The sequence below is a fragment of the Plecotus auritus genome (genome assembly GCF_963455305.1).
Source record: "Plecotus auritus genome assembly, chromosome: 1".
NCBI lineage: Eukaryota > Metazoa > Chordata > Mammalia > Chiroptera > Vespertilionidae > Plecotus > Plecotus auritus.
Genome location: NC_137770.1, coordinates 148,762,389 through 148,774,595, shown reverse-complemented (window position 1 = coordinate 148,774,595; position 12,207 = coordinate 148,762,389). Strand labels below are relative to the sequence as shown.

At 40.1% G+C, this 12,207-nt stretch overlaps 1 protein-coding gene across 1 annotated transcript in view; it reads right to left on the bottom strand.

The window, feature by feature from the left end:
• The window catches only part of CUBN (cubilin), a gene marked incomplete at its 5' end in the record, with an annotated part of 316,681 nt that overhangs the window by 120,980 nt on the left and 183,494 nt on the right, over positions 1–12,207 (bottom strand). The window contains 5 exons of the mRNA XM_080671851.1: positions 4,891–5,023; positions 5,970–6,098; positions 7,944–8,054; positions 9,755–9,868; positions 11,587–11,746. Of these exons, the coding sequence (XP_080527977.1) occupies positions 4,891–5,023; positions 5,970–6,098; positions 7,944–8,054; positions 9,755–9,868; positions 11,587–11,746 (647 nt within the window). The remainder of the gene's footprint in view (positions 1–4,890; positions 5,024–5,969; positions 6,099–7,943; positions 8,055–9,754; positions 9,869–11,586; positions 11,747–12,207) is intronic.

Sequence of the window (12,207 nt, the reverse complement as noted above, 5' to 3'; positions counted from 1 at the left end):
GCTACCATCAACAAATCAACAAATGACAAGTGCTGGCAAGAATGTGGAGAAAAGGGAAACCTATTACACTGCTGGTGGGAATGCAGATTGGTGCACCCACTGTGGAAAACAGTATGGAGTTTCCTCAAAAAATTAAATATGGAACTGCCATTTGACCCAGTGATTCCACTTTGAGGAATATATCCTAAGAATACCAAAACACCAATCAGAAAAAAACACATATGTACCCCTATGTTCATAGCAGCATTGTTTACAATAGTTAAGATTTTGAAACAGCCCAAGTGCCCATCAGTAGACAAGTGGATAAAAAAGTTGTGGTACATTTACACCATGGAGTACTATGCAGCTATAAAGAAGAAGAATCTCTTATCCTTTGAGACAGCATGGAGGGACCTGGAGATTATTATGCTAAGTGAAATAAGCCAGTCAGAGAAAGACAGGTATCACATAATCTCACTCATATGTGGAATCTAATGAACAAAATAAACTAATGCACAAAATAGATCTAGAGACATGGGAGCATGGAGCAGACAGAGGAATCTCAGAGAGAAGGGTGTGGGGATGGGTAGAGAGAGATTAATCAAAGAACTTATATGCATATATGCATAACCCATAGACACAAAAAATAGTGTAGTAGGCCTTGGGGGTGCAGGTGTGGGGTGGAGGGGAGTCAATGGGGGAAAAAGGGGTACAAGTATCTGTAATACTTTCAATAATACAGATAAATTTTTTAAAAGAATATGAAGTCAATAAAGATTCTCCCCAAACGAATCTAAAAATTAAAATTCCAGTAAAATAAATATGATTTTATTTATGCAAAATATAAAACAGAAAAATCTACTACGCAGTGTGTCTGAATAACATATACATATATATGTATGTAGATAATAAAAGTATAAAATAAACTTGGAAGTGACACATAAAATTCAAAATATGGGTTACTTATGTGATGAGAAAGTAAAGGGATGTAGATGGGGACTTTGCTGCCCTATTACATTTTATTTATTTAAAATTAATTTTTAAATAAAAATGTAATTAAATGGTTAAAGAAAAAGTAAAGTAAGTGAGTGGGAACTATCCTTTTTTCAGGAGTAATTGGAGGGAGTTTTTGCTGAGAAGGGAAAACACAAGATAAAGAGAAGAAAGAACGACTAGTAAGACTATAGAAAAGAAACTGTTGAGAAGGAAAAAAAATCATCTCAATCATAGAAAAGTACTTCTCTAGTGTGTGTATCTTTCAGTCACTACCCAACATTGCAATATTTCACAGGATCGTAAGCATAGTGCTCTCCTGGGGCTCTATCACAGCTCATGGATTAGGATGCTCTTACGGTAGATACAATGGCCTGGAGGCTCTGGTCACCTCAAGCCCCACCATGGGATGGATCAATGTATCCGGGACACCTCTGAGCATTCACTGCCAACCAGAGCACTAAGGCAGACTGACTGGTCAGCTCTGTTCTACCGCCAGTTTCTCAAGCCAGATACCAACATCCGTAGGTCTCTAGCCAGAGGAACAGGGAGTCTGTGGCTCTCACAATCCCATCAAGGTGGGTTATATGGTATAAATCTTCTGGACCTGTGTTTTGGACATAGTTCTAGCAGCCAGCTATGACTGACAGCTGAGGAGCAAAAGAAATCAGAAATACCCATGTCAGGCGAGGCAAACTGTACTTTAGTCTTGACCCTCACTGTCTTCCTTGACAACTTGATTTTTTACAATACAAAATTTATGCTTACAGTCATTTTTGGCAAGGAGCTGTTCCAAATCCATCTTTAGGATGATGGCCAAGTTTGGTGCTTGGTTTTATATTCCTTAATAATATCAAAACTGTAAAATATGCTAAAACTGTTTTCTTTTGCTTCTCAGAAAAAAAGGATAAAGGGAGATCATTTTCTTCAGCAGGTGATTTACGTGAAACCTTTCTCCTCAAAGTGCGGTACGTGCTCCAGCAGCCCCAGCCTCACGGAGAGCCTGTGTGAAATGAGGAGTCAGAGTCCACCAACCAAGTGCACCGGACTGTGGATTTCAGCAAGGTCAGGATGCATATTAAAGCTTGGTCCATAGGTCCAGAAGATTATTAAGTGCAGGCCTTTTCTGTTTTAGTGCCACACATTTTTATTAGAAGTGATGGTAAGATAATACTTACAAGAATCAAATTAAGCTTAGGTCAGTACATTTTAGAAACAAATCTCCCTTCTTTCCAAACACTTTGGCTAAGGTCTGTGAGTAAAACTATGATGTGAAACAAAAATAGTACAATCACTGTTTCTCATTATCTCATTTTGATTCTTGAACCAAGATCAATCACTTTCTAAAAGCACTCTGCAAGCATAAAATATATTTTTTGTTAATCCCTTTACAAAAATACTCCTTTTTAGTTTTTATGTCGCCCTCTTCCTTTTTGTTGCAGATCAACCATAATTTCTTCAGTTTTTCTCCCTATTCCGTTTCACCACAGTGTCCACAGTCCAAACCCCATGGTTTAGAACTTGACGTATGGCATATGCTTCTCATATGCTCCTCTCACGCCCCAGAGGAACACTTCCAACCACCCATCTGGATGTAGTTTAGACCATGGCAGAAATAACTTGCAGGCCTTTCTCATTATCATCCACATAAAGGGGACCATCTTGCATTCTACAGAATATTTTACAAATAAAACTCAAGCAAGTAACAGGAAACAATAAAAATTTACTTCTTATGCATGAGAAAGGAAAAAGCTGGGCCATTAAAATTTGTCTATAAAAAATTAGAACTTTAGTGTCCCTTAAACAGTAAAATAGATAAAACTTGCTTTTTGTGTCTCCCATCTTCTAGGAGAGTCAAGTGTTATCCAATTGAATTTAACTGTGAACTACCACCCAAGACACTTTAGAAATGACAAATAAGAGAATTTAACATTCATTGAACATCTGGGATGCATCAGCCTTGCACTATACATTTTAAACTCCAGACCTTTAATCTCAACAGTGACCCTATATGATTATCTGCTATAGATGAAATGCATCTCTTTAGGCTTTAAATAAATAGCTTCTTGACATTAACTTATTAGTAACTTACCAAGAAAGGGAATCTTATTGGTTTTAAACAGTCCCAGTGCCTGGCCCCATTCCTGGCACTATCAAATGTCAGATTGGTCAACAATGTAAATGTGGTAAAGACAGAGAGGAAAAAAATGGAAAAAAATCCCTTTTATTTGGCAATTATGAGGCCTAATAAGCCATGTGAAGGACTTCGGACTTCATCATAAGGATAATGATCATGTTTTATTCGCTATTACTTATTAAGCATCTAGCATGGGAGTAACATTTGCCCAATATGTGCCTAGCATATAGTAGGGGCTTAATAGATATTGAATAAAGGAATACATGTATATCAGATAAAAATTACAAAAAGAACTTTGCTTTTAGTAAAGACAAAAGCAAGCAAAAACCTCTTTCCCCGTGTGGCAACTTAAATTTTCTTTGCCTCTCAGGCGTGGAGGGTGTCTTTGTTTTAACACAATGCCACTTGTCCCCAAGGAGGCCTGTCCGATAGATGGGCTGAAATAAAGCAACTTGAGATGTTTGAACATGGTCCACAAATAAGACTGTTCTCTCATTTTTTATCCATTCTTAATGCACAGAATGGCATGTCTAGGAGAAGCAGCAAGATTTTTTTTTTTTTAATAAACAGGCCAAGCAAAACAATCCTCTTTCCTCAGCACTAACTTATTATATTCTCTTCAAAAACAGAATTAGCCATCCAACCAAAGCTTAACAATATACAATATAGTATTATAAATAACTTTTAATTTAAAATGTGAATTTAAATACTAGTCTTATCATTCAATATTTGTTAAGCTTTCATTATGAGTGTGGCATGTCACAGGCTCATTTCTATGGATGATTAAAAAGTCCTGCTTCACTTAGCACGTGCTTTTCACTATCTACTTCTAGAAAATACATCATTGTTGTTTCAAGACCACTCAGATCGTTGTGGGATCCTATGTTCATAAGTCTTGCAGTTCACTGAGGAACAGGAGAGTGATTTTACAAATAAACCACTAGCTCCAAAAAATGTCCCAAATATTCTTTGCAGGAGCAGAAGGAAAGGTGGATTAGGGTGGGGTAGGGGGGGTCATAAGGTGTGTGGGTAAGAAGGCTTAACTGAGATAGAGTTTCTGCTAGAACAGTGGTTCTCAACCTTTTTAATGCCGCGACCCTTTAATATAGTTCCTCATGTTGTGGTGACCCCCAACCATAAAATTATTTTCGTTGCTACTTCATAACTGTAATTTTTTACTGTTTTGAATCGTAATGTAAATATCTGTGTTTTCCGATGGTCTTAGGCGACCCTGCTAGCAGTTGAGAACTGCTGCTGTAGAGCCTAAGACCATCAGAAAACACAGATATTTACATTACAATTCATTAACAGTAGCAAAATTACAGTTATGAAGTAGCAACGAAAATAATTTTATGGTTGGGGGCCACCACAACATGAGGAACTGTATTAAAGGGTCGCGGCATTAAAAAGGTTGAGAACCACTGTGCTAGATGAAAGAATGTTAGTGATTCTCTGGCAGAATATAAATGTTCCTAACTTAAAAAAAAAAAAAGATGAAATTACTGTTCTCTAAAAATGAAGACTCCACAAATTAAAGCTCAGGCATGTATTTCTGGTAATATTAGGCAGGACTCTAGGACCATTCTCAAGAGAATTGTAATACTATTTATAACCCAAACTGTGACTAAACCAGAGGAACTTTGGAAACAGAGTTCCTAAAGTTCCCACCGTGTTCTCTAACAGTTGCTTGGCCACATGTGCTATTAGTTGTCCTCCCTATTAGTAACAGCGCTTCCTTCCTGCAGATCCACTGAAACAATACTCCATAAAAAAAGATTTACATGAAAGACAGCTGGAGCCGGTTGCCAGGGGAACTGACAATGTTCCAGACACATTCCACATTAGAGGGATAAACTTCAGGGTAGCCAGGGCTGTCGAAGGTGCCTTCAGCCATGTGGAAGTCTCCACCACAAGCTGGAAGAAAAGAGAAGCAGTGAGTGCCAGAGCAAAGATAAAATATAAGGCACACAAGATAAAGGAGGAGGAGCACCAGAGGAGCTGTTCACAGTATTTATTTCACACACAAAAAACCATGACATATAAAATAAGAAAAAAATTCTGAAAACGAAAAGCCACAGGGTATGCTGGATCAGAAGAAACCTTTGCAGTTCCTTTTCTCAAAGCCTTCTCTCCCTGTGTACTATTACTTGTTTTAATCCTATAACCACTCAGTATTTCTGACCAGGATGATTTTCAACCCTGGCCTACAGCAGGGGCAGTGTTCCGGCTTTTCCCCTCCAGAGAAGACTGAGCCACACACAAATCTCCTTGCGGTTGGAAGGCTTTTAAATGCTGATAACAAGGAGCTGGCAGCTGACAAACAGCACTGACTAAGCGACCCAGGACTAGCGGCTCCTCCTTCCTCTCATTCCCATGTGCCACCATCCATCAAGCCATCAGTGACAGCACACAGACCCTGCCTGAGACCAACCTCGAGGCCAGGGAGACAGGAGAACAGCGGTTGTCCGTTCTTAAGAGATGCCATCAGACACTGTTAATTACGGGCTGCCTTAACCAACTTGTCACAGAGGAGAACACCAATACACTGCCAAACAAGCCATCCAAGATCATTCCAGCCAATTCTGCTCACTTCTAGAGTTCACTCTCTAAAACCATTAGTCACAATAGCCAAGGTGTGCAAACACCCTACATGTCGATAGGTGGGTGAATGGATAAAGGTGTGGTACAGAGTTCACTGCTGCCAGAATTTACAAGTGTGTTAACCTAATTTGGAAGAATGCAAGGTTAGACACAGGAAACTAGCCTCCAACTGTAAAGGTAAAACAGTCCCACATAACAAACCTAGGAATTCAACCACATTCCTGTTAACCTAGTAGTGCCATTTGTTGATGTGTCTTACCTGATGATGATGCGGCATATGTAGCATGGAAACCATCAGAACTGAAACTAGCATCAGAGATGAACTTCAGTGTCAGAGCATTGCTGAAGGAAGTAATGGGATGGGGCATGGAGGTGCCACAATATCGGCCTAAATAATGACAGGGAGAATCCCATATAATAAATAGGTAATATGCAAATTGACCATCACACCCTCACACACAAGATGGCCTCCCCCAGGTGGTCAGAAGATGGCCGCCCCCATATGGTCACAAGATGGCTGCCCCCATGGCATCACCAGATGGCTGGCAGGGGAGGGCAGTTGTGGGCGATCAGGCCAGCAGGGGAGGACAGTTGAGGGTGAACAGGCTGGCAGTGGAGGACAGTTGGGGGCGATCGGCCCAGCAGGGGAGCAGTTAGGTATCAATCAGGCTGGCAGGGGAGTGGTTAGGGGGCAATCAGGCAGGCAGGCAGGCGAGCAGTTGGGAGCCAGCAGTCCTGGATTGTGAGAGGGATGTCTGACTGCTGGTTTAGGCCTGATCCCTGTGGTCATCCCCTGAGGGGTCCCAAATTGGAGAGGGTGCAGGCTGAGCTGAGGGACACCAACCCCCCCAGTGCACAAATTTCATGCACCGGGCCTCTAGTGAATGATAACAGGGCATAGGCCAATATTTCTAGTAAACGAATTTACTAGAATCATAAGAAACCAAAGCAAACAGAGGCAATCACTATTAGGAGAACCATTTAAATTGGGTCAGTGTTTGAAACAATGCCTGAGAATTAAAAATAAACTACAAATAGAAACATAGGAGAGATGATTTATAAACATGATAAAGGATATTAGGGGAAGCTGAGAACAATGTAGATGGCCTGGCTCCAAATATAACTAATGCTAAAATCTCTAGCACAGTAATAAATGTACAAATAAATGCACCAGTGCTTAAAAGCAAAATATTATAGCCGAGAAAAGTGTGAATGCTAGAACCAGAATACCTGCATTTAACTCTGAGCTCTACCATTTACTAGTCACATGACCTGGGCAAGTTACTTAAGTTCTCTGTGCCTCGGTTACCCCACTTGAGCAAAGAGAATATCAATAAGTAATGAAACCTCTATCATAAGGGTATGAGGATTAATTGAGATACTGTTTCTAAGTTCTCACAATAGTGCTCAGCACAAGGTGAGTTCTAGATGTGTTTGTTAAATAATATACCCTCATTCTTGGTCAAATGCTTAGAGATAAAAAGCAATACAATCAGAAGTGGGCACAGAGCAGAGCGTATTCATTGATTGCCCGCTATTGTCTCAGGCACTGTTCTGGGTACTGGGAATTGAGCCCAACAAAATCCCTTCTCTGAGGGTGCTCGTCTTCTACTTTACCAGGAGATGCTCAAATATAAGTAACTCATGGAGAACGTTCAAATAACTTGAAATTATTTTTAGGACATACTAGAACCTAGATAGCTGCAATATTTAGTAACTCATGGAGAACGTTCAAATAACTTGAAATTATTTTTAGGACATACTAGAACCTAGATAGCTGCAATATTTAGTTTTACTGGGGTGTTTTACAAACCCAATCCAGATTACTTATTTACTTATAATTATTTTTTTGCTTCCACTGAGGACAAAACCAGAAAATAAAAACATGCTTAATTTGAATATAAGAACTGTGGTCAAATATTGAGAAATTTCTCATAGAATGCTACTTAATGCTGGGGTAGATTGCATTTCACTGCTATCTAAGTGTTTGCAACTTTTAAATTTAAAAACGTGCATAAACTATTCATGTCCTTGAATATGAACAAGCTGAGTTTCTTGAACCCCACATTGAATTCCAGTTTCTTATCCCCTAATTATCTTTACTTGGCTTATGCTGCTCTTCATGTTTATTAGAAACATTCTGACCTTGAATGACAGCACACAGATATGCCAGAATATAAATAAAACCGAGCCAAGGCCACAGACAGAAACGAGAGGACTCCAGGCACGGTACCTCGGAGGGGCGCGTCGCCATAGTTGCCATCCAAAATTTCTAAAAAGTCTTGTGTGCATGTTGTGCTGCTTTCAAGTCCAAAGTGAGTAAAGGAGAGGGTAATATGATTGACTGTAAGAAAAAGAGAAGTCTATTTAATAGCGTATTGGCAAATAGAACATACAGGGAGGGAAATTTTACCTCTGATGATTCATGCATGGCTTCTCCAGCAGGAAGCACTGAAATGGGCAGATCTGCCCAGGGGTTGAGGGGATGAAGAGGGAAAGTGACAAGGTTTCTGCGGAAAACACCTAGAGAATCTGAAATGCTGAAATGCCGGTAAAGAAGAGGACTCCTGGGTCCTCCATGCACTATGGGGAACATCTTGTTAGAAAATGCAGACTTTACATATTTTTATTTCAGCCATAGCTATGTTCTTCTCCTAAGTATTTTTCTCAGTAGAATCGTTCCTTACATCTTGGTTCTTTATGTGCGATTGTAAATAAGACACATTCTTCTTCCTGGCACGCATATCCTACCTAGCACTGTCAGTTTCACTGTAAGGCCAGGGCCCTGTGTGTGGTTCAGTCATTTAAAAAGAAAGCTTTGAATTACTTGCAGAACAGCAAGTACCTGTGTATGTTTTCTTTTTGTCATTCTTCCAGGGTCCCTGTCCTCGGAATAGGATCTTCCCTGATGCTGGCTTTGAACCAGTGAGATCTCATCTAAATGCATTACAATTCATCATAAATTATCCCGAGGCGCAGAGCTGCTGGCTCAAGGCAGGGGACCTCTTTACCTAAGGCTCAGTTTTTGGAGGGCTGGCAACTTGCTTTGGGGCTCCACGCTCCAGGCAGCAATTGACTAAGGATCACATCACCATCCACCAAAGTCTATGCATATCAGTAAAGATATCCATTTGTTAACTCTTGACATCCCAGGAAATGTGTTAGAGAATAGTTAAGCCAAACTCATCATTTTTTTAGATTAGCTAATGGGGCCTCATTAGCTTAAGTGACTTCCCTGTTATCACCCAGGTCATTAATTGTAGAGTGGAGTCAAGAGCTTAATGCCTTTCTCACATTATGTCTGAAATCATAAATTTTTCCTGAAAACCTCAAGGAAAACAAGATTCATAATGGCCCCAGGGTCACCGGCTCTCAGGTCACAGCTTGAGTCCTGAAGGGTCTCCTCATTCTCTTTGTCTGTAACATGTGGTAAGGTTTTACCAGGTTCGAAAATAAGACTCCAGGATTCCAAAAACAAAACAATGTAAGTACTCATTAAGTGTTTCTTCCAGGCCTGTGCTGGGATTTTTTTTTTAAATACAAGCACTGCAGGAGAGATCAGGTTTTATAATTAACTTCCACTTTGATTAAAGAGCAATATGCTCAAGGCATTGCATTTCCAAACTATGAGTTATTAATTTTCCAGTCTATGGTTCTTATTTATTTATCCATATGGCAGCTGTTTTTGTGCATCTGCTACACCCAAGGCATAGGTGTCAAAAATTGTTTACTTATTTATCAATTAGTTTTGCTTACCCCCAATCTCACATGCCTGTCAATACAATAAGGTTATAGGGTGTTTCTTATCCTTTGTGAGGCCTTGGAACTTAAAACAAATTTTAAATTAAGAATAAAATGTAAAATAACTTTTTTATCAAATTAGGTAATGTTTGTTCTTGTGCAGAGCAGGAATTGGGACTTCAAAAAAAAGAGGAAGGTCATCAATTGTTAGCTCGGAAGAGATAAGAACATTAGTCATGGTAGGACTTTCCCACAGACACCATCCATCCTGCATTCCTTTCCTTCTTTGTTTTTGTTACTTACATGGGGGTTGAGCTTGAATTATCCAGCTGCAGTTCTGATTGTCTGGATACTTGGCAGGGAACAATGGAGAGGATATTGTATCAAAGGAGTTCGTAAGGATGTAGCCTCCACAGACTGAGGACACACAAACACACACACATGTCATGTACTCTGGATGTCCACTGACTATGCACAACAATTATTTGATGAATGAAAACATAATTGATTTTTCCTTATTTCCAAAATTTAGGCCAAGGAAGTAATCTGCTGAGGAAGCTGCACATAAACTATGAGAAATGGCTTTTCACTGTACATTTATAACCATATCCTTCAATTACAGGAAGTGGGGAGCCACATAGAACAGCAGATTAAATGGCTATGAGTTGACTGAATCACTCAAACAAAACTCTGGCATTGATTCACTTGCTCTGCCTACTCATAATTATAGGTATAGAAATAATCTTTTTATGGACACCTTTTTTTTTCCTAGGAAAATCAATATGCAATTGAACACAAGAATGGCTGTGGGTTATCAGAGAAGTGCAAAACTCTATGGGAATGAGAGGAGGGAGAGTCTGTTGCCAGTGAGAGTGTAAGAGGAGAGTCAGGGAGGAGATAGTGGCTGGAGGAGGAATTGGGGGTGAGGAAGGGTAGTTCTGGGGGAGGGCAGCCTGAGCAGAAATACAGAGGACAGTAAGGACTACATCTACACAGACTTGGCTGAAGTGTGGGGCCCTGGGGGAGTTGGAAGTGACACTGAATAAAAGATCAGAGCAGGTTCCTGGGCCTTGGGTAACGTCTGAAGGAGCTCGGGCGCCATTCCCTAGGCAGTGCAGTGCCAGACAGATATTGCCACTTTCAAGGGCATGATCAGAACGAGGCTTTTGCGAGTTCACTTTGAAGGAAGATGGAGAAAGGATGGTGAGATTGAGGAGGCTGTTATAATAGTCCAAGAGAAGATCTATTGGGGACTGTTTTTTTACTCTGAAGCAAAGCATAAGTGATTAATTAAATGGGGAAAATGTATTAAAAAACTGTTCTTTCTTTGGAAGTACAGAGAGTGGTTGATTTATGCAGTCTGTCTTGCTCCAAAGTGTACAGTATGTCTTTGGGAGACCGCAGTCCAGAAACTCTCCCTAGCCAGGGCTCTCTACTATGGAATGCAAGCAAGCACACTGAAACACACAAGTGGCCAAGCAGACTAAACTTATTTGAAATGACAAAGGTCATCTGAATAAAATCAGAGGCCTACAGAAGCCAACTCACAACCTTCTTGTTCTGGGTTCCCTCTCTGACAGTAGGGTAAAGGATTGATTTCTAAGAATTACCAGATCAAAGGCAATGAATAAAAAGGTCCAGTCAGAAGAACTGGAAAGTGGTGATTTAAGAAAAAAAGCAATGGAAAACAACATTGGCAGGTGGACAGTGGCAAGATTCAAGGGTTAAAATCTGACTCTACATTACAAGCAAGTTGTAATTTATAGTGGTTTATCTCCTTTTCATGTACAACCTTGGATAAATGTTAGGTAATTTATCTATGGACAAATGAATTTGGATAGACACTTAGAAATCATATCTCTAGTATTAAAGCCGCTTGTAAGTATTGTTCTGAAAACTTGTCGGAGAGTTCCAGAGATCCAAAGGAAGTTGGCACCAAGCTAGACAATGGTTAATTGAAAAAATCAATAAATGGAATAATTGCAAATCATAGTTTCTTGATTTTATTTAAGTTGTTGCATATGAAGTAGAAAGCTGGGACCAATTTCTAAAGATTGGTCTTATTTTATTGTAGCACCAAGAGAGGCACTTAAGGAGGGATGGCCGGTGCCCAGAGAGACCCACCCTGTACCTACCTTGCCTGAAATGAGCTTGGAAGCCCCTGCTCTGTCTAGAAGGGCCAGAGAGAAATCTCACAAAGAGGCTATTTCCTGAAGAGGTGATGGGGTTAGTCAGCTGCTGTCTTCCACAAGCACGGGCAAGGCGGGTAGATGTGGAGCTTAAACCATCATATGCCTACAAAGAAAGACAATTGGAAAATAATGGTTCAGAACTTCATACTTTCACCTAAAAGGCCTATGTTCCATGGACTATTTGCACATTGGTGAGATAGTGGAAAACAAAACATTTGCCAGATCGAATGCTTTATTCTGTTGTGTCACACAGTTTCATGGGAATGTCTGAGTCTTTGGCCATTTCTAGGGACATGATGGTGATTTCAGTAGGATAGTCTCTGCCAGAGCACTATTAGATCCCCGGATGTCTTCATAAACACCTTTGCTCTCATAGCCCTCCTTCCTCCTCTAACTCCAAGGCAGTCACATCATAGGCCATACCCACAACATGTACTGAAAACCTTTGATGCAAGAACGAATACAGGAGCAATAGATGAAAAACAATGATGAGTCACCATTTCTTTTCAGAAACCCATCATTTGCTAGCACTTTTTGTTCTTCAGACAGTCATGGTTAAGAAGG